The sequence below is a fragment of the Marmota flaviventris genome, chromosome 13 (genome assembly GCF_047511675.1).
Source record: "Marmota flaviventris isolate mMarFla1 chromosome 13, mMarFla1.hap1, whole genome shotgun sequence".
In the NCBI taxonomy this organism is placed as follows: domain Eukaryota; kingdom Metazoa; phylum Chordata; class Mammalia; order Rodentia; family Sciuridae; genus Marmota; species Marmota flaviventris.
Genome location: NC_092510.1, coordinates 97,669,045 through 97,692,133, shown reverse-complemented (window position 1 = coordinate 97,692,133; position 23,089 = coordinate 97,669,045). Strand labels below are relative to the sequence as shown.

Sequence of the window (23,089 nt, the reverse complement as noted above, 5' to 3'; positions counted from 1 at the left end):
GGGGATGTAACTCAGAGGTACAGTACTTGCCTAGCATTGCAAGAGGCCAAGTTCAATCCCCAATACTGAAGGGGGGAAAAAAAAAAAAAGAATACTGAGATTATGCCTGGAGTTCCAGCTAGTCAGGAGACTGAGGCAGGAGGATAGTATGAGGTTAAGACTTTAAAGGCCAGTCTGGAAAACATAACTACATCCCTTCTCAAAACAACAACAACAACAAAAAAAATACTGAGTTTCTTAACTGTTTTCAAACAACTTTTACAAATATTATCTTTATTCTTTAGGAGAAGATATGGCAAATATACCTTCATAATCACAGATTAGATAAAATTTATAAGTTTGTCAAGTTTTCCCTTGATATTGAGAATCCCATCACTATTATCATGTACATGTAAATAAAGGTGTTTCTTTCCTAGTGTTTAAAAAAAAAAAAAAAAGAATACCAAGACCATGAGTCAATATTTAAATTCAAGGCAAGGATAGAGATGTATGTATAAGAAAAAAAACATTGGTTCAAAACACAATGGTACAAATGCACATACAATGGAAAGCTGTCTTTAAAAATAAAGGGCATGGCTGGGGCTCAGCACTGGGGCTCAGCGCTGGGGCTCAGTGCTGGAGTGCTTGCTTAGCACAGGTGAGGCATTGGGTTCAATCCTCAGCACCACAGAAAGAAAGGCGGGGGGCGGGGGGAGAAAGAAAGGAAGGTTAAATAATAATAATAATAATGTGCAGTTGCTTGCTTTGTCATCAAAATAAAATTTGAACAATACAGAGAAGATTAGCATGGCCTCTGTGCAAGGATGACACACAACTTTGAGAAGTGTTTCATATTTTTAAAAAATTCATATAAAATAAAAATAATATGCAATGATGGGATACAGTGGCACATGCCTGTAGTTCTAGCTATCTGAGAGGCTGAGGCAGGAGGAGCACCTTCAGCCCAAGGGTTGAGATCAGCCTGCCAACACAGTGAGACATTGTCTCAGGAAAAAAACACAGTGTGTAATCATGAATGAAGTATGACCCCACTCTTTCATTTTTTTGGTACTGGGGATTGAATCCAGGAGCACTTAACCATTGATTTGCTCATATCCCCAGCCTTCTTTTGAATTTTATTTAGAGACAGGGTCTTGCTGGGTTGCTTAGGGTGTTTCACTAAGTTGCTGAGGCTGGCTTTGAACTCGCAATCCTCCTGCCTCAGCCTCCAAAACCATGTTCACCACCACACCTAGCTGATCCAATTCTTTCTAAAAGCAAAAAGAGTAAGTATACCAGCCAGATAATGTGGCGCACACCTGTAATCTCAGTGACTCAGGAGGCTGATGCAGGAGGACCAAGGCCAACCTCTTTGTGAGACCCTAAGCACTTAGCGAGACCCTGTCTCAAAATAAAATAGCTAGGCATATAGCTCCATGGTAAAGGGCCCCTGGTTTCAATTCCCTAGTACCAAAAAAAAAAAAAAAAAAAAAAAAAGATTATTCCTAAGAAAAGATCAGGAAGGGGCTGGGGTTGTGGCTCAGCAGTAGAGCACTCGCCTAGCATGTGCCGGGCACTGGGTTCGAGCCTCAGCACCACATAAAAATAAAAAATAAAGGCATTGTGTCCAGCTACAACTAACACAAAATATTAAAAAAAAAAAAAAAAAATCAGGAAAATTTCAGACAGTGTAACTACAACTCTATTTTAAAAACCAATAATAGGGGGCCAGGGTTGTAGATCACGGGTAGAGTACTTGCCTAGCATGTGTGAGGCACTGGGTTCAATCCCTGGCACCACATAACAATAAAAACAAATAAAATAAAAGGTATTGTGTCCATATACAACTAAGCAAATATATAAATAATAATAATAGGGCTGGGGGTGTAGCTCAGTGGTAGAGCACTTGCCTAGCACATGTGAGGCACTGGGTTCAATCCCCAGCATCACATAAAAATAAATAAATAAAATAAAGGTACTGTGTCCATCTACAACTAAAAATATTTAAAAATATGGGCTGGGGATGTAGCTCAGTTGTAGAGCACTTGCCTAACATGTGTGACACCCTTGTTTAATCCCTAAGCACTATAAAACAACAACAAAATCATGCATAGGATAAAATACGATAGTAAATGAACCAGGGCAATTGCTTCTCTTGGGGTGACAGGAAGGCAGTGATAGGAACACGATAATGGGCAAATTCCAGAAAGCAGGGGCTGGCTGCACAGGTGAATTTGGCTTGGAATGGTACATCAAGCAATATGCTTGGGATGTGCAGGTTCCCCTGTAGTTTTCAACAAAAACTTTTTACATAACAGTAACCAGTCTGAATAGAAGAATTACAGGTGTTTGTTTATTTTTCTATGTCCTCAAATTCAATAATGGGGCAAAGAAAAATCCTAGATCTCCATTCTCCCAAAGACAATAACTGGGGGGTAGAGCTCAGTGGTGGAGCATGTGGTAAGCATGGACAGCCCTCTGGGTTGGATCCTTAGCACCAAAAAAAAAAAAAAAGAAATTCAAACAAGAATCCCACACACACAGAGAAAATTCTAGTCTCCATTTCCAGCTCTACCCTCAAACTTCTACCTCCTGGGATCGTTTTCCTTTTGTTCATAATGGAAAAGGTCAGGTAAGGGCTTCCCAGGAACACATGCAGCCACAGGGGAATGGAAAAGGGCAGATCCAAAAGGGAAAGCAGGAAAGACAGTCACTGTTTGAGCTTGGACAAGTCACCTTTCTGGACTCTTAAGTTCTAGGATTCTGTGGCCACAGAACTGGAGTCATGATTGAGCTTTCCAGAGGGGGCCATCATTCCTAGCAAACCATGTCAACAGGAAGTCAATTTTCTCAGGCAGCAACATCTTTTTAATGAATACTTTTAAAACTACCAAGTCTTTTCATTTTTTTAAAAGGCATTTTTGCTGGGCATGGTAGAACATGCCTGTGATCCCAGTAACTCAAAAGGCTGAGGTACGAGGATCACAGGTTCAAGGCCAGCTCAGCAACTCAGTAAGGTCCTAAGCAACTTAGGGAGACCTTGTCTCAAAATAAAAAATAAAAATAAAAAGGGCTGGGGATGTGGCTTAGTGGTTAAGCATCCCTGGGTTCAATCCCCAGTATCAGATAAGTAAATAAATAAATGGCATATTTATTTATTTATTTACCTGTTTAGTTATTTCAGTGCTGGAGTTGAACCCAGGCCCTCAAGCACACTGGACAAGCTCCCCTCCAAAGAGCCACATCCCCGATCCCTAAAAAGGCATTTTTAATTATAAAATATATTATATTTATTGTACATAAATTTAAGTAGGCCACAAAAAAATAAAACAGCAGAGCAAACTCCTGGGTCCAATCCCCAACACCAAAAATAAAGTATAATAGTAGAGCCTGCCACGGATCAGAAGTAATTACTGCTTACTGATTTCCTTGCATATCTTCCTGGAAATGCTGTCCATAAAACTCATACATACACATACAGAGACAACCTTTTTTCTGTACAAATAGGGCCAAACTCTTCATGTTGTATATCTCTGTGCTTCATTATCATGTACAAACATCAATCTCAATATCTTTGTATGGCTGTGTGGTATTTCCCCATATCATAATTTAACCAAAACCCCCAATATACATTTAGGTTGCTTCCCATTTTTCTGTAACTATTAAGTCATAAGCAATTTCTAAAAAGGACCTCAGTACTTTTCTGTGCTTTTTAAGGAAAAAATCCTAGATAAGAAACTACAGGGCTGGGGATGTGGCTCAAGCGGTAGCGCGCTCGCCTGGCATGCATGCGGCCCGGGTTCGATCCTCAGCACCACATACAAACAAAGATGTTGTGTCTGCCGAAAACTAAAAAATAAATATTAAAATTCTCTTTAAAAAAAAAAAAAAGAAACTACAGATTGATGGTATCCAACTACATAAAATATCTGCAGAACAGTCACATCAGTTTCACAGGCCCATTGAAAATGTCTAAAAAGATTCTTGATATCCCACATGCTTGATGATACAGTACATTTATAATCTTTTAAACTTTTTTCCATTCAGTAAAAATGATAGCACATTGTCTACTTTTCTTTTAAAATGAATACTATTTTCAATTTAAGTTCCAATGATTTTTAGTGAGGTATGAATAGTACAAAAAGTCAGAGAGCATTTTAATTCCAACTGTTTGTTTTTTGGTGGTGGAGTGCTAGGAGTTGAACCCAGGACTCACACATGCTAAGTATGAGCTCTACCATGGAGCTAAATCCCAGCGCCAAATTTCAATCTTTCATATGCGGTCAGAACAACTTCCATTTATTCCTGACACTACTCCAGTTCCTTTTGTCTTTTAGGGATAAACTGGTAAAATAAGAGAGTCAAAACTATGATGTATATGACTATGAACATCAGAATATAACTTTTGGGGCTGGGGATGTGGCTCAAGCGGTAGCGCGCTCGCCTGGCATGCGTGCGGCCCAGGTTCGAGCCTCAGCACCACATACCAACAAAGATGTTGTGTCCGCCGAGAACTAAAAAATAAATATTAAAAAATAAAAAAATAAAAAAAAAAAAAGAATATAACTTTTGTTTTACATTTCTAATTGTAAAAGTAACAAATTAGCTGGGAATGTAACTCAGAGGTACTGTGCTCCCCTAGCATGTACAGGGCCCTGGGTTCAATTTCCAGCACTGCCAAAAAAAAAATTTTTTTAAAGTAGCCTAGGGGCTGGGGATGTGGCTCAAGCGGTAGCGCGCTCGCCTAGTATGTATGCGGCCCGGGTTCGATCCTCAGCACCACATACAAAGATGTTGTGTCCGCCAGAAACTAAAAAAATAAATAAATATTAAAATTCTCTCTCTCTAAAAAAAAAAAAAAAAGTAGCCTGGTGTGGTGGTGGCCAGTGCCTGTAATCCCAGTGTTGTGGGAGACTAAGGCAGGAGGATCCAGAGTTCAAAGTCAGCCTCAGCAACTTAGTGAGACCCTAAGCAATTTAGCAAAACCCTGTTTCTAAATAAAGTATAATAAAAGGCTGGGGATGTGGTTCAATGATAAAGTGTCCCTGGGTTCAATCCTCAGTACAAACAAAAATAAAAATGAAAAAAAGATTTCTCATTTTAAAAGTAACAAACTAGTTGGGGATATAGCTTAGAGGCAGAGCACTTGTCTAGCATACACAAGGCCCTGGGTTAAATTTCCAGTACTGGGGAAAAAAAAAAAAAAAGTAGCCTGGTGTGGTGGTGGACAAATGTAATCCCAGCAGCTCAGGAAGCTGAGGCAAAAGGATCACAAGTTCAAAGCCAGCCTCAGCAATGGTGAGGCACTAAGCAACTCAGTGAGACCCTGTCTCTAAATAAAATACAAAATAGGGCTAGGGATGTGACTCAGTGGTCGAGTGCCCTTGAGTTCAATCTCCAATACTAAAAAAATTAAAAAAAAAAAAGACCCCGTCTCAAAATATAAAATAAAAAGGCTAATGATGTAGCTCAGTGACTAAGCACCATTGAGCTCAATCCTCAGTACCAAAAAAAAGTAATAAACTGTAGGAAAAAGAATGAACTTCAAATAAATTAAGCATCATCAAAGCTGTCCTAAGGCCTTTATTTGTCCCAATGAGATCTTTGTTCAAAACATGGCCAAAAGGCTCTTAGCCCTGTCTTATCATTGAATCTTTTCATTGCAATTGATGAGAAAGTAAGATTAAAGAGATACATCTGCCCCATTTGTAGCTGTAACCCAACTGTCCAGCAATTCATTGGACTCTCAACAAATACATGCTGAATCATTACATGGATAGAAAATGGATGGATGGGTTGGTTGATTGGTGGGTCAGTCGATATAGATGGTAGATAGTGGGTGGTAGGCAGATGAATGGATAAACGGATGGATGAATGAATGGATGGATGGATGGATAGAAGGAAGGATGAACAGATGGATAGGTGGACAGGTGGGTGGGGTGAAAGAGACAAGCAAAACATGTTAAGATGTGACAAAAAAAAAAAAAAAGACACTAGTTCCCTTAATCACTATTACTAAAGAAAATTAATTATTGCATAGAAAACTGTTTCAAAAGTGGTTTTGAAAAAGCAGCATCTATGGGATACCCATATTACAATGTGTTGGAATATGCTGGGGGGTGTGTGTGTGTATGTGTGTATAGTTTTATATATTGCTCCAGGTGCTGTAAGAGATATATGGGGGAAACATATACATAGCTTCTCCTTCTAGCCTCTAGAAGGAGCCCTAATCTTTGTTATTTTCTCTGGAATAAATCAGTTCTCTCTTAACATCAGTTTCTTCATTCCTAGCGTAGGACAGCAGAACCTACCACATAGCAGTACTGTAAGGAATTGAGAAGAGCCACATACTTTCAGGATTTAGCAAGGGCCTATTAGGATGTCTCCAGCAGCTACAGGCAACCCTGAGTCACACCGACTTTGAGGCCTGCTAGAATCTGACCAGTCCGAGAAGAAAAGCCTGAACAAGAATGAGCCTACCTCCCACTTGCATCCCACATGCCGGGCAGATGATTTTCCAGGGGGCATCCAAGGTACCTTGGTTTTCACCCGGACACTCCGCCGCACATTCACGGTGTCCCCTTTCATTCCGCGCTTATGAGATTTCTGTTGAAAGGTACAAACCCAGGGTCAACTCCATGCCCAGCTGGCCACAGTGTCACTCTGGTGGCATCCACCTCCAAACTCTGCAGGGGCGCCTCTCCTGACTAAAGTTACTGCTGCTGTTGCTAGATAACAGGCGCCTACCTTCTAACCAGGCAAGTGACTTCTGGAATAGAGTATGTGTCTTCCAACCTCTGGAATCAGAAGCGCACGAGGAGGCTGGGCCGGGAGGTATCACCCTGATCCACAGCTGTTACCTCGCCCGCTGGCATGCTCCTACCTGGGTGCTGGTCGCTGGAGGTTTCGGGAGTTTTTTTATGTGGACATGGACAGGGGTGTTTTCATCCACGTGAACATGTAAGGGGGGAGTTGAAGAGCGGTCCTTCATGGTTCGCTTCTGGCAGGCAGGGGAGAGCAACACAAAAAAGGTTGATCTGTGGACGAGTAAACTGGGCATAAAAACAGAGCTCATAGTCTCTGGGGAGAAAGCCTAGCCACCAAGCGAGCAGGACAGCAACAACTACTAGCATGCAGGCAGGAACCAAGGCACTGAGTATCATTCGGCAGGCATCCGAAGAGATCCCAGCTGAAGACCACCGGGAAGACCCAGGTTCACACAAGAGAGGGGTCTGTGAGACCAACCAGCTCTATAAGAGAGCCCAGATGCAGACTCTAGGTCCCCAGAGCTGAACTGCCTTCTAAGCCTGCCGGAATGCAAAGCTCCTCCTTGGATTTGGTGTAGCTCAGCTAGAAAGCAGGTGGATCCTTCTAGAGTGCATGCAGATTAGCATGGGAAATGCACAACATGGTTAGGATGCAGAATAGGACAGCAGGCAGGCAAAGACTGTTAAAATATAAAGCCAGCAGAAATGCCAAGGATGAGAAGGTTTTCTAAAGAAACCATGAGCAGGGAAGAACCCCAGCTACAAACCTGTGCCTACTGCCAGATCCTATCCCCTGCCCTTAATCTTTTAAAAATTTTCTCCTAGGTGATGGGGATATAGCTTAGTGGCAGAGCACCTGCCTCACATATGCAAGGCCCTGGGTTCGATCCCCAGCAATGCAATACATAAACCAAATAACTTTTTTTATACATTTATTTTTCCTTTCCTTTTATCAAATCGCTGTCCTAAGATTTTGGAATTTGCCTGGAAGGACAATGTTAAGACGACCCCCTCACAATTGGCAGCCTATTACAGGAAAAAAAAAAAATAGTAAGAAATCAGCAGGGTATGCGCAACAGCACTATGCAGAACATTCAGACCAGCAGGGTTCGCAGTTCCTAGGAAAGGTATGCAGAAGTATTTCTGGCTGGGTCACAGACCAGAGAGGGCTGCTCATGTGCACGTCACCTACCGTCACAGTTACACTTGGTGCGCCACAAGGTGTTCTCAAGACCTTTTTCTGCGTGAGACTCGTTACTCCGTTCTTTCCACACGATGGAAACCTGCACCCGGGCATAAAAACCAGATTATAAGCAGAAAACTAGGTCTTTCTTATTTCTTAGATCTCTGAAGACTATACACTGCATGTGATGACTAATGAGTTCAAAGCCAGGAGAGCCAGTCTAGAATCCCTCAGCTCCCTGAAAATGAGCACCAGACACGCATGGTGCGCCCATCAGTAGGATGGAAACAGGGCAAAGGGCATTTATATAGCTAACCTTTTATAACCTGCCATTGCATCACATGTATTGTGACCTTTTGCTGAGGAGCTTAGCTGTCTGTCATCCTGTTAGGTGACAAAAAGTAGGCAGCATCTGAGAGCAGCAAAAGTGCTACTTTGGGCAAGTGTGACAATCTCCAGAATAGTGCCTGGAGCTGAGGTAGTGCCTGGAGCTGAGGTAGTTCTGGAGAAATACTCAGTGAATGAATAACATAAAGAGAACAGAGACAGGGCTGGGGTTGTTGTGGTAGAGTGCTTGCCTAGCATGCATGAGGCACTGGGTTCAATCCCCAACACCACATTTAAAAAAAACAAAACAAAACAAAAAAACTAAATAAACAAAGAGAACAGAGCCAGATCAGCTGGGAAGGCTGGGGAAGGATTGTGAGTTCAAAGCCAACCTCAGCAACTTAGCAAGGCCCTGAGCAATTCAGGGCTGTCTCTAAATAAAATATAAAAAAGGGCTGGGGATGTGGCTCAGTAGGTATGATACCACTGGATACCAAAAAAGAGAGAGAAAGAGAGAGAGGAAATAGAACTTTCAGCTGAGGAACAAAGTCACTGTGAATCAAACTCAAATTAAGGCTCAGATATTCAACTTTCTGATACACATATAGCCCAGCACCAGATTTGCAAAGACAAAAAAAATTTAATCTATCCAAAATCTGCCAGTACATGTAATTCCAGGATGAGAGGGGTCTTGGAATAATCATTTGATCCATCCTATTGTCTCCTGACATCCCCCACAAGTTATTGGGGGAAATAATGCAACAGAAAAATAATCAAGCACTTCAGCATGCATTTTATGGTATTTGTATATCACACCTTGGGTTAAAAAATGGAAAAAATTATTTATTGAGTCCTACTAATCATTTAGCCAAGGAACACCAAATCTGGGAAGACAGCCCCTCCCCCATTACATTTCTGTCCTCTTAAAAACCAATAGTTTGGGGAAAGACCATCAAGCCACCTGTATTTCATCATCAACTTGCTAAATTATGCATCCTCCTCCAACAACATATTTATTTACACCAGGCATCCTTTTAAAAACGCTCAGAGCTTAGTACTCCACTAAGACAACACCTGTTTGCTACCAGGAAGCTGCCACACTTGGGGAAGGGAGAGGGGGAAGCAGAGATGGGATGTTGTGTGTTAATTTCTTTCCTCCTCCCCTTAAAAATTATTTTTAAATGTTTTAGTACAGACTCTTAGTACACAGAACAGGGAAGCTGAAAAAAAGAAGCTCCCAGCAAGCCTGCCAGGGGACCCCTGACCACCTTCCCCTGCCCTGTGGCAGAGGTGCCCCCCACATTGGCAGTACCTTGGGGAGCCGCCTGAGGATGAGGCAGACATGGCTAGGCATCAAAGCCGCAAAGGTGGGCAATTGGGTCAGCAGGCTCTGCTCAGGGGAACCCAGAGGGGCTTGTCAATGAGAGTCTCAGGGGCCCGGCATCAAATGTTCCTCTCTGAGGGGAGGAGGGTGGAAGCTTGGGGGGTGGCAGTTGGATGAAAACTTGGGAGGCGCTCCTCTACTGTCCAAGTCGCACAGCAACTGTCCTGCCAAAGTGGGAGGAGATAGGAGAGGCTGAGCAACCTGCAGGGCGCCAGGTGGGCAGCCGGTAGGCAGGTGAGGGGAGCTCAGTTCCCCGGGTAGGGTCAAGGGAGGGTGGAGCTGCGAGGGAAAGGATCACCACGCCCAGGCCCCACCCGGGAGGGAGGGTGGGTGACTACCAGGGGGAAAACCTGAGGGCTGGCTGGCGTGCGAGGAGGGCCGGTGAGAACCGCTAGGCCCCAAGTGGGCCCCCAAGGGGCGGGAACCCTGCTGGGAGCTGGAGGGATATTCGGGGCGGGGCCGGAGCAACTGTTTCCTAGGAGAAGGGGCGTTCCCGGCAGAACAGATACCCGGGAGGACCAATAGTATTTGAAGGAGGGAGGCGCGGAGGCTGAGGGGCAAGGGGCGCTCAGCCGCGAGGGGGCACCAGGACTGCTGGGGACTGCGCTCCCAGGCGCAGCAGAAGCCGAGTTAGAGAGGGCTAGACGCCGGGCTGTGCAGGCAGCGGGCGGGATGCCGGGCGAGGCCCCTGGGCGGCCCGGAGGCGATGTCAGGGGACTGCGCTGCCCACTCGTAACTGCTGTGCCGAGGCCCGCAGGGAGAATGAGGCGACCGGCCGATGCCCGCCGACCGGCAAGAGAGCGAGGGGAAACCCTCCGACGTGGATAGAAGGGACGGCCACCCACCAGTGGGCAGGAGGGAACCGGTTTCTGCCCATAGAGAAAAGGGCGAAGCCCTGCCCGAGGGCAGCAGAGGAAGGGGCAGAGCCCCGCCGACGGCCGGGAGAGGAGCGAGGCGGCCGGCCCACCCGTTAGCGGGAGGAGAAGCCCCGCGCCGGGGGGCGGGGCGGGGCTGGGTTCTGACAGAAGGGACGAGCGCGCCACAGGCCCGGACCCGGCGCGACCCGGCGGGGAACCGCCGGGGCTGCCGCGCCGGGGCTGCCGCGCCGGGGCTGCCGCGCCGGGGTGGGAGCGGGCGACTTGCCGCGGGGACGCCCGGAGCGCCCGGTCCCGCCTGCCGGCGGCCTCTCACCAGGAGCGACACGGCTGCGCCCAGAAACGCCTCCTTATGAAGTCGTTGAAGTCGGTGGCCAGGGACGTGCCATGGAGACGCCGCGGCGGAAGCAGTCCGGCTCCGGCGGCGGCTCCTCCCCGCTTCCGCCTCCTTTTCCGACACCCGGTCGGCAGCTCGCCCATTGGCCAGTTCAAACCCCCCCGGAGCCTCTCGGGTTTCGCCATTTAGACCCAGCCCCTGGCGTCACAGAGATGCTCCGCCCACTTCCGGGCCACGCTTCCAGTCGCCAGGGAGACGCGCGACGCCTCCAGCGGTCCTGCTGGGTCTTGCCCAGCGGTTTAGAGACCCACTGTCCACTCCGCCATTTTCCCTGCCTCAGGTCCTCCTGCTTCCCAGAACTCAAACGTCCAAGCCCCACCGCGCTCCCTGGGGTTCACACTAGGAAACCAGGCCCAAAGGGGTCACAGAACAAGTTAGTCGCCCGGGCTGCACACTGCTTCTGGAAATCCAGTACTGCCCAGTCCACAGTGCATAACTGCTCACACCCTGCCACATAGGAGAAAGGGTCGGAATGCCCCTTGTCCCTTGCCCGCCTGCACACTGTAGGCCGCTCTCTGTACAGACCTATTCTGATGAGGTTTTTGGTGGGTCGCCATCTTCTCAACTCCGCTTCACTGTCAGCCAGCCAATCCTGGGGCGCTGTCACGTGGCTCACAGTGCCGCCCTGGATTCTGGGAGACTTTCACAACTTCAGGGTCACTTGGCCTCCTTAGTCACTTGGCCTCCTTAGTTCAACGACCTTCCCCGGCCCTTTGGCCGTGGAACCCTAGCGTCATACCACTATTCCACCTGAAATCTTAAATTCCAGCATACCTCTCTTTGATGCATAACCTGATTTTCTGCCTTCAGGAACTTCACCATCTACCATACAGTATTTGTTCTTCAATGCTAGGGAGCCCTCACTTCCTCCACCCACTCATTTTTCCCACGTTTAACAATGGCTCTACAATCCCTCTTGTAACCCAATCACAAGAGGTTCTGCAAACATCAAATCCACCAGTCCTTGCCTCCACCCTCAATTGACACACAGGCCACCATCAAGCAATTGCTCTATTTGTCCCTAGACCCCTCCCAACAATGGGTTTTTCAAATCTTTTCCTCTTCCCCATCTCATACTCAAAATCTCCTTTTTTAGGCGGGGGTGGGGAGAAGTGGGGGAGGGGACGGGGAGTACTGGGATTGAATTCAGGGGCACATCCCCAGCCCTATTTTGTATTCTATTAGACACAAGATCCCACTGAGTTGTTTAGCGCCTCATTAAATTGCTGAGGCTGGCTTTGAACTCTTATCCTCCTGACTCCTGAGCCGCTGGGATTATAGGTGTGCACCACCATCCCACTTGGCTCAAGATCTCGTTTTTTCAAAACAAAACAAAACAAATATATGGAGCCTTGGGTGTCAGATGCTATTCTGAGTGTTGGGGATCCATCAGCATGATGGTCAGATAGTCAAGGTCCCTGTGGCGGGGGTTGTGGCTCAGAGGTGCTTACCTGGCACATGTGAGGCACTGGATTCGATTCTCAGAACCACATAAAAAGATAAATAAATAAAATAAAGATATTGTGTCCATCTACAACTAAAAATATTTTTAAATTTTTTTTTTAAAAATGATATTCAGTGAGGCTGGGGATGTGGCTCAAGTGGTGGTGCACTCGCCTAGCATGCGTGAGGCACTGGGTTCGATTCTCAGCACCACGTAAAAATAAAATAAAGATATTGTGTCCACCTAAAACTAAAAAATAAATATTAAAAAAAAATGATATTCAAGTTCCCTGCCCTCGTTACATTCTCATGCTGGGGAGAAAGACAACATACATAAAACGGCTTCAGTTAAGACAACAATTAAGATGGAATAAGGTGACAGACATGGGGGGATGCCACCTAAGAAGGTGGTCTAGGAAGGCCTCTTGGAGGAGTTGTCACCTGGAAACCTGATTGGTGAGAAGGAGCCTGCTCCGTGCAGCTTCAAGAAAAATGGTGCAGGGCTCGCTCACCCAGCATGCGTGTGGCTCTGGTTGGATCCTCAGCACCTCATACAAACAAAGATGTTGTGTCCACCGAAAACTAAAATAAACATTTAAAAAAAAAATTCTCTCTCTCTCTCTCTCTATTAAAAAAAAAAAAAAAGATCTCGTTTTTCATAGAGAAAAAAATAAAGTCATCAAGTGGAATTCCCTTAACCTCCCTATCCTTTCTCTATTCTCCCATCCTTAATTCTCCATTCAGGGGTAGAAATATACTTCTTGCTACCTAAGATACACTTCCTGCTTCAAGGCCTAGAACAAACATCTGTAAATATGTCCCTTTTGCCATCCCCAAGACAGAACTGATCAATTCTCAGTGTCCCCACATTCATTGAACTCATTAAATCTGTGCTATGTGCCAAGCCCATTGTAAGGGGCATTTAAGTCTGATCAGTCTCCGATATTAGCCCATGCTCTGATATTGTAGTGTAACCAGAAAAAATGATTAAAGCTTTCCCCTCCCCATCTCCAAAGTGATTAGGCATATGTGGTTTCATCCTCTCAGCACCACCATCTAATAAGAATCTTGCCCTGCTGAATACAGTAGCACATGCTTATAATCCCAGGCATTGGGTAGACTGAGGCAGGAGGATCATGGCAAGGATCACTTAGCAAGGTCCTCAGCAGCTTATCAAGATCCTGTCTCAAAATTATAAAGAAATAGGGTTGGGGATATGACTCAGTGGTAGTGCCCCTGGGTTAAATCCCTGGTACCAAAACCCAAAAAAAATCCTGCCCTACCAGTGCATTTCTTTGGGATTTTGTGATCAAGAGTCACCCCACTCCCAACCCACACACTCTACAAGTACACAAACTGAGTGAAAGGAAGGAGGAAGAGGGAAATACTCAGAAGGTGGGATCAGGGAAGTTTGGGGGGAGTTGTGCTGAAGACAGGGGCTCAGGGTATGAAGATCATGGGATGGGGAAGAAAAGGGAAATTTTAAAAAACTAGAGCTGTGGTCTGGATATCTGTCCTTTTTGTACTGTTTTTAAAATGCAAGTAGTGTGGCTGGGCTTGTGGTTCAGTTGGTAGAGTGATTGCCTAGCATGTGTGAGGCGCTGGGTTCAATTCTCAGCACCACATATAAGTAAATAAATAAAGGTAAATCAACAACTAAAAAAAAACTTTTTTTTAATGCAAGCAGCAAAAAAAAAAAAAAAAAAATGCAAGTAGCTGGGCAACATTGTGATCCCACCTGTAATCCCAGTGACTCTGGAGGTTAAGTCAGAGGGATTGCAAATTTGAGGACAGCCTTGGAAAATTAATGAGACCCTGTCTCAAAATTTAAAAAAAAAGGGGGGGGAGCTAGGGATATAGCTCATTGGTAAAGCGCCCCTGAGTTCAATCCCCAGTACCCAAAGAAAAGAAAAAGAAAAAGACATGAAAGTAAAAATCTTGAGTTCTTTTGATATTGCTTTGAATTGCTAGACCATGTTTTCTGAATGCAAACCACTCTTAGTCAGCGGGTGGTGGTTTTCAAAGCATTGTTGTGATCTTGCAGCTATTATAATAGAAATGTATACATGTCCAAGGAAAAGAAGGTACCAGCCAGGTGAGGCTACTGTGCTTGAACTACTGTAACAGTGGTCTGCTTTATGCTTTAAATATAACCCTTCCTCCTCTGCCACTGCAACTTATTCTTAAAATGGACAAGGTTCTTTTTCTTCTTCTCCCCTGCTCCTCCCTAATCTCTCCAGCTCCCTAGTCTCAGGGGAAACAGGGTTACCTTTCTTCCCCATTTTAGGCAGATTTATCTGCCCCTGAGCACACTTCCACTTTAGGAACGAAGTAATCCAGACTTTGGGAATGGTACCTGAAGATCTCAGAAGTGACTATATCCCAAATTAATAAGTGAATTACAACTCCAACAGAGAACAAATGGAACACTGTGGAACACACCTTTGAATCACCTCTTTAAAAGCTCCCTGTTCCTGCTGATGGGCAGAATCACAGCCTGTGGGATAGGAATCCCCTGTGGTTCTCCTTTGCTAGCAAAGCAATAAATCTTCTTTTTCCTTTTTTCTCAAAATTGTGTCCTCAGCACTGGGGACAAGGCCCAAGCTTTTGGCAACACTACTGTTGCAACTACTTGGAAGCCTGAGGCAGGAGGATGGCTATAAGCCCAGGAGTTGAGACCAGACTGGGTAACATAGATGTCCATCTCAAAAAAGGGGTGGGGGGTAGCTGGAAGTATAGCTCAATGGTAGAGTGCCTGCCTAGCATGCTTAAGGCTCTGCCTTCCATCTCCAGCACTCCTTTAAAAAAAATGAAGGTCCCAAACTGGGTGGGATGGCGCAGGCCTATAATCCCAGCAACTCAGGAATTCAAAGCCAGTCTTGGAATTTAAGGAGGTGCTAAGCAACTCAGTGAGACCCTGTCTCTAAATAAAATACAAAATAGGTCTGGGTGGTTGAGTGCCCCTGAGTACCACCCCCCTAAAAAAGGAAGGTTCCCAATATGCCTGGAGGCAGGAGGTGGTTCCCAGAGGTTAAGTGTTAGAAAAGCTGAGTCCATGACAGATGGTAGTAGAAGTTTGCCAGACAGACAAGCAAATGAGGGAACTCTAAACAGTAATAGGTGCAAAGATGGAACAAGGAAGGACAAGGGCGCACATGGAGAGAAGAGGCCTGGGCCATATCAATACTTAGGAGGTTGCCCTAACTGTGCTGCTGACTGGCCCAGTGTCCTCACTGGACCATGAGTTCTTTGAGGGCTGGGATTATTATTATTTTATATTTTATTTTTTATTTGTAGTTGTACACAATACCTTTATTTTGTTTATTTTTATGTGGTGTTGAGGATCAAACCCAGGGCCTCGCACATGCCAGGTGAACGCTCTACCGCGGAACTGCAACCCCAGCCCAAGGGCTGGGATTATTTTGCAGTCATTTCTGGAGACAAGAACTCCCTGCCTTCCCAAACCCACCTTTATCCAGAAGCTCATATTGACACATCATTTGGACCAATGAAGAGCTCAGAGTTTGGATCTCTTCTGTGTGGGTGTGTCTGGAAGCGGGCAGGGACTCCTGTGGGGAGGTGGTATTCAAGGGAGTTCACTGGTAGTCCCTGCAGGCTTTACCCTCCTCCTGTCCCAGTCCTCCAAGTAACTGTCAGTCAGAAATGACACCCATAGAAAGTGAGCTCAGAGAAGTCTGAGCTGTCAGGGCTGGAGGGCAGGAGTTAGGGTAGCCCAGGCTGGCTCTGTTCCTCATGTGAAATAAACATCCCTGACAATGATTCTCTAGGCAGAATCATAAGGCTTGTTAAAGCACAGAGTACTAGCCCTGATCCTCAAGGTTGCTGATCCAGTAAGTCTAATAAGAGGCCAGAGAATTTGTATTTCTAATAAACTCCTGGCCAGGACCACTAAAGTATTCACCAGGTGATTGCCACCTGCATACCACCCCAAAGTGTGGAGAATACCAGACCATCCTGACCTCTGCATCCCTCATTTTTCCTAGTCCCTAGGGACAGTGACGGGAATTCTTGCTCTGGCTAATATAGATCTCATGGTTACAGAAAAACATCTAGAAATGTAGCCATTCCAGGAAATACAGATAGCCTGAAAAAATTCCTTGCTCAAACACAAAACACCCCAGAACAAAAAATGCTTTTCTCCTGCCTTTGTTTCTTAAGAGTTGTGCCCTTCAGAAGGGGCAGAAGCTGAGGATGGCATATGCCTGTGATCCCAGATTCTTGGGAGACTGATGCAGGAAGATCTCAAGTTTAAGGCCAGCTTCACCAACTGAGCAAAGCCCTGTCTCAACATAAAAAGTGAAAAATAAAGAGGATGTAGCTCAGTAGTAAAGTGCTGGGTTCAATCTCTAATACAAAAAAATAAAATAAAATAAACATAAATAAAAGATAAAAGTCAATCTACGAAATTTGCAGCAAGATCAATAAGTAACACTAAATCCTGTATGTTATTTCTCTCTGGAATCTGGTACAAATATGTAGTTAGGTGCAGTTGGGAATAAAGGGCAGTTGAGTTGGGCAGAACTCATAACCCCCAAATCCCAGCATGCAGGTCTATCTAATCCTGAGGCCTAATTAAAATGACTACTATTTGTAAAAGGATGAAAAACCCTAGCTGCCTGATAATTATGTTACACACTATTCCAGCACCACTGAAAATGAGACAGAGCTGTGTCGCACACCTATAATCCCAGCGGCTTGGTAGGTTTTTGAGTTCAAAGCCAGCCTCTGCAATTTAGTGAGGCCCTAAATAATTTAGCAAGATCCTGTCTCTAGATAAAATATTTAAAACGGCTAAGGATGTGATTCAGTAGTTAAGCACCCCTGAGTTCAATCCCCAAAAAAAGATAAACAGAACTACTATTTAGATATGAAAAGATCTCAAAACACATAGCTGTGCTCGCTTCGGCAGCACATATACTAAAATTGGAATGATACAGAGGAGATTAGCATGGCCCCTGTGCAAGGATGACACGCAAATTTGTGAAGTATTCCATATTTTTTGAAATTGTAGTTATAAGCAAAAGTTGGTTGCCTAGAGAGCAATAATTGTATATTCAGTTTAACAGAAATAAAAGAATATTTGTCTTAAAATGCAAAAAAAAAAAACATAGCTGAGTTGTTTTGCTTTTATTTTTCAAAGTGAGTTAGCCTTAGTTGTAGCTCAGTGGAGGAGCATTTGCCTGGCATATGCAAAGCCCTCGATTTGATTCCCAGCATTGGAAAGTGTCGCGTTCCTCACGACTAAAACACTCAGGGTCACTCCAGATGAACTGGGCTGCACGAAATAATCACACAAGAGACAGAGATACCTTTTTCTTTGGGTCCTGTGATGGCTCCTCTGAACTTAAGGGTCCACAGAAAGAGAGAGAACAAGTGCTGAACCCTTTTATTGAGGAGAAGCCATTCAAATGAGGCAAGGGGTCAAGTTTCAGGGGGGTGAACCTAGCCTCCTGACGTCTGCTATCAGCAGGTTGATTGACATCTAGGAAGGCAACACCCAAAGACTGAGCAAGAGAAGGGGACACACAAAGGGCATTTCCATGGAACATTCTATCCCAAACAGGGGGGTAGGATTACAAAGGAACAGGAGAGTGTAGCTCAACTCCATGGGTGACACGCCTACACCTGAAGACAGGCCCTCAACTTCCTGAGCTGGGACGACGCCCAAGTCACCATGAAATGTAGTGATAGGTCAGAGCCGCTCGCTTCAGGATGGAAGGCACTGGTCATTCAGAGTGGCAAGGTACAAAATTATAAGTAGACTACATGCATGTGTTCACACACAAATTGTTTCTTTTTTTTTCTTCTATTTGTGGTGTTGGGGATCCAAACCAGGACCTTGTGCATGCCAATCAGACACTCTACCACAGAACCACATCCCCAGACCCACACAAGTTATTTCTGTGTGAATACATGCATGTAAAAAAAAAAAAAAATCTGGAGGATTATACACTCAACTGTTAAAACTAATGATTTCTGGAAAATGGAATTAGGGGAGATTTTCACTTACAAATTATACATTTCTGTGAAAACACTTTTTTTTAATATTTCTTTTTTTCGTGTAGATGGACACAACACAGTGCCTTTATTTTTATGTGGTGCTGAGGATGGAACCTGGGTCCCACCTGTGCTAGGCGAGCGCTCTACCGCTGAGCCATAATCCCAGCCCCATAATCCCAGCTCCACATGTTCTTAAAAAGGCATATCTTTCTAGGTAGAAAAACATTCAAAGATTAAAAACTTGTTGAAAAAAATAATCCATGATGGACTGGTTGAAAAACAGGGGTTAGGAAACTCAAGTTCCATGTAACTCTCTTTACTGTGTTTGGGCATGAAGGTAGGAGAAAGATGTAGGTATGAATGCAAAGCAAGATTGTAGGTTTTGGATGGAGGGTACAAGGGTGTATTTTATATTACTCTTTGCAGTGCTAGGGATGGAATCTAGGGCTTTGCTCATGCTAGGCAAGTGTACTACCACTGAGCTACTTCCCCAGCCCCAATATCTCAAAAATATTAACGCTGATTATTTTATTTTCCTACTTCTATTTTTCTAAGTTTACACAATGAACAGGGACTTCTCTCACTAGTTAGAAATAGCCACAAGTGGGGCTGGGGATGTGGCTCAAGCGGTAGCGCGCTCGCCTGGCATGCGTGCGGCCCGGGTTTGATCCTCAGCACCACATACAAACAAAGATGTTGTGTCCGCTGAAAACTAAAAAATAAATATTAAAAAAATTCTCTCTCTCTCCCTCTCTCTCTCTCTCTCTCTCTCTCACTCTCTATTAAAAAAAAATCTTAAAGAAATAGCCACAAGTGGGGGCTGGGTTTATGGCTCAGTGGTAGAATGCTTGCCTAGCATGTACAAGGCACTGGGTTCGATTCTCAGCACCCCATATAAATAAATGAATAAAATAAAGATCCATCAACATCTTTAAAAAAAAAAAAAAAAGAAGAAGAAAATAGCCCTAGGTGAAGAAGGAGGTGTTGGCTCCAGCACTAGGCCCCAGCCTGCAGGACTCTCTGCAGGGAGGTGCCAGAGTCTTCTGGGCTCAGGGTCCAGACTTTTCCTTTGCCCAAGGGCCTGATTACCTGTTGTTTCCATCCAGGAACAACTCCTCCAAGGCCTTGATGCAACTGTACCAGCACTGCCCCTGGGAATAAGGATCCTGCTACAAAACATCGGGTTTTTTTCTTTCAGATGTCTTGAGAGATTGCAAGTTTGGGGAGGAGCTAGGAGAGAAAATTCTCCCAGGCCCCATCAAGACTTGCTTGTCTTGGATTCTCTGAACTCACTGATCCTGAGCCTCCGAAACTAGAACACTGCATTCAGTGCTGGTACTATGTTCTACAATCAGTGGTTCTCAAAGTGTGGTCCCTGGACCAACAGCATAAGTATCACCAGGGAACTTGTTAGAAATACAAATTCTCTGATTCCAGACCAACTGAATGAGAAACTCTGGAATTGAGGACCAACAAGCCATCTAACAAGTTTTCTAGGGAATTCAACTTGAGAAACAGTTTCTAGACCATTAGGGAGGGATCTTGGAAGGCAAATCTAGTCATGTTCCTTTTTTTAATATGTTTTTTATATGTTGTAGTAGGACACAATACCTTTATTTTATTTATTTATTTTTATGTGGTGCTGAGGATCAAACCCAGGGCCTTGCACCTGCTAGGCAAGCCCTCCATTGCTGAGCCACAACCCCAGCCCATGCTCCTTCTTTTTCATAGAGGGGGAAACTGAGATTCTTGGAATAGAAGGACCTGGCACAGATCAGATATAATTAAGTCATGAATCTGATAATGGAAGCTAGACCATCATTTCCAGAGGGGCTTCTCTTTCTTCTGGCACAACTGACCTTCCAAGTCCATCTGGATTTACTCTGTTATTGTCTAAAGTGTCACCTGGGGGCTTGCACCCAATGGTGGAGTACTCCCTCTGTGCCAGGCACCATGCCCACCTGCAATAGCTCCATGAATCCCCACTATATCCTTAGAGGTTGGCATGAGTACTCACCCCACTTTACAGAACAGAAAACTGAGGCTAGATAAAGGTCAGGTCACTTGCCTAAGGTTACAGAACAGACAGGGCAAGACAAGATTCAGATCATCTTTCTCTGCCCCCATGATCCATGCTGTGGTTAGCAAAACCACACCAAGCTTTGCAGAAACTGTCCTTTTCCAGGGAGGGCCCTTTCCAGCATCTACAATTTGGTAGAGAAACAAGGAGACAAAATTTCCCTGGCAAAAGAGTTAATACCCAAAATCTATTACCATTTACTTATTAGAAAGCCTCTTGACTCTTGGTTGGCACACAGTTGTACTGACTTTGCGGGTAGAGAGAACAGGGCAAATTAGAAGCACTCAGGGGGAAGATGACAGCTCTTAGAGCACATATTGAAAAACAGAATACGTACACAGCAACTAGGTAGTTAAGAAGGAATTGGGCTGAGCACGGTGGCCTGCACCTGTAATCCCAGCAACTGGGGAGGTTGAGACAGGTGGACTACAAGTTTGAGGTCAGTCTGGGAAACTTAGCAAAGATCCTGTTTCAATATTAAAATAAGGGTTGGGGATGTGGTTCAGTGGTAAAGCACTTGCCTAGTATGTGTGAGGCCCTGGGTTGAGTCCCCAGCACTACCAAAAAATAAATTTAAAAAAAATTAAAAATAAAAAGTCCTGGGAATGCACCTCAGGGGTAGAACACCTCTGGGTTCAAACCTCAGTATTAAAATAAAAATTCCATCAAATTAAAATTATATTTTAAGATTTGAACAACTTTCTCTTCACTAATTGATAAATTGAAATTTTTTTTTTTTTTTAAATGCAAGCTCCTAACCAGCGTTTGCTTTTTTTTTTTTTTAATATTTATTTATTTTTAGTTCTCGGCGGACACAACATTTTTGTTGGTATGTGGTGCTGAGGATCGAACCCGGGCCACACGCATACCAGGCAAGCGCGCTACCACTTGAGCCACATCCCCAGCCCCGATAAATTGAAAATTTACAAGTGGATTTTTAATTGAATGTCAACTTCTCCATGTCAGTATTTCAAAATAAGGCTAAAGCACTAATTTGCAGAACATTCATGCGTGGTTAAAGCTGTCAAGATGCAGATGGACATGGTGGCTCACACTTGTAATATCAGCAATCCAAAAGGCTGAGGCAGGAGGATCACAAGTTCAAAGTGAGCCTGGGCAACTTAGCAAGACCCTGTCTCAATTTTAAAAGGGCTGGGATGTTTTTCAGTGGAAGAGCACTTTAAGGTTCAATCCCTAGTACTGAAAAAATAAAAGGACAGGTGAGCTATAAACAGATAGGGCTATCAGGACTTTGGGAAAATGAATCTGTGGAACCATTTGGAGGAGATGACGCACAACAGTCTCCTCCTCCTCCATGGACCAGCTTCACTTGGGGTTGCAGGGGCTGCCTTGGGGCTCATGGGACCAGAACCTTTGCAACAAGAGGTTCAAGGTCCTCTGTCCAGGATAGGCAGTGGTGATCCCTGCAGGACTGCTTAAGTAGACATCCAGGGTGTGGAATACCACCTTGACCATGCCAGCTCATCAGTACCACATGCTCACTGCCCACAGGAACATGGATGTGACCTCAGACCCTGCTTCATGCAGGCCAACTCAGGCCCTGAGGATGAGTCTAGTTGCCTGAGGAAAATCCTACCCTCTGCCTGCGATCATCAACAGTTAATTCAGAAATGGGCATGTGAGTCAACTTGGGCCAATGTGGGGAGGTACGCCAGGGTTCTTTCTGGGAGAGCCTCTAGAAGTAAACTTCTTCTTTCCACTGGATGTATTTCTGGTCTAGGATAGAATACTGGGAATGGCAGCAGCCATTTTGCCACCAACCTGAGAATAAACCAATACACAGGCCCAAAAGATAAAAAAGAAGCAGAGATTAAACCAAACTCAAAGTTCACTTCACTTATGGACACTTAGTTAGGTTAGACAATACATGTTGTGTTAGACAGCCTTCTATTGCTATAACAAAGTACCTGAGATAATCAACTTAAAAAGCTGGGTTTGTAGCTCAGTGGTAGGGCACTTGTCTGGTATATGCAAGGTCCTAGTTTCCATCCTTAGCATTATCAAGAAAAAAAAATGGAGAGAATATTTTGACTCAGGGTTTCAGAGGTCTCATTCCACGATCATATTAGTCTTGTTGCTTTGGGTGTGTGGTGAGACAGTTTCTCATGGCAGTAGTGCTTTAGCAAAATTGGTCATCTCATGGCCAAACTATGAAAGGGAGAGACAGGAAGGGGCTGGGCTCCCTATATCTTCTTCAAGGGCATGTCCCCAATGACAAGAAAACCTCCCACTAGGCTCCATCTCTTTTTTAAATTTTTTATTTATTTATTTATTTTTAAAGCTTTTTTTTTTTTTTTTTTTTTTGGATTCCTTTATTTTATTCATTTATTTGTATGTGGCGCTGAGGATCAAACCCAGGGTCTCGCATGTACAAGGCGAACATTCTACCACTGAGCCACAACCCCAGCCCCTATTTATTTTTTGGTAGTGAAGATGGACAGAATGCCATCATGTTATTTATTTATTTTTATGTGGTGCTAAGGATGGAACCCAGTGCTTCACACATGCTAGACAAGAGTTCTGCCACTGAGCTATAGCCCCAGCCCCTAGGCTTCATCTCTTAAAGGTTCTACCACCTCACAATAGTGCTACAGGGTAGGAAACATGTCTTT

The 23,089-nt window shown here is 44.6% G+C and overlaps 1 protein-coding gene and 2 non-coding genes across 3 annotated transcripts in view; 2 read left to right on the top strand and 1 right to left on the bottom strand.

Annotated features, from left to right (window-relative positions):
- Odf2 (outer dense fiber of sperm tails 2) overlaps positions 1-10,995 on the bottom strand; it is a 39,856-nt gene extending 28,861 nt beyond the window's left edge. Inside the window, 4 exon segments of the mRNA XM_071601010.1 lie at positions 6,460-6,585; positions 6,863-6,979; positions 7,939-8,029; positions 10,832-10,995. Of these exon segments, the coding sequence (XP_071457111.1) occupies positions 6,460-6,585; positions 6,863-6,979; positions 7,939-8,029; positions 10,832-10,995 (498 nt within the window).
- Positions 736-838, top strand: LOC114100986 (U6 spliceosomal RNA). Its single transcript, XR_003584195.1, has one exon. It is a non-coding gene; the product is annotated as a U6 spliceosomal RNA (small nuclear RNA).
- A 6,274-nt stretch (positions 10,996-17,269) lies between the features above and the next one.
- LOC114100979 (U6 spliceosomal RNA) lies at positions 17,270-17,376 on the top strand. Its single transcript, XR_003584189.1, has one exon. It is a non-coding gene; the product is annotated as a U6 spliceosomal RNA (small nuclear RNA).
- The last annotated feature ends 5,713 nt before the right edge of the window (positions 17,377-23,089 follow it).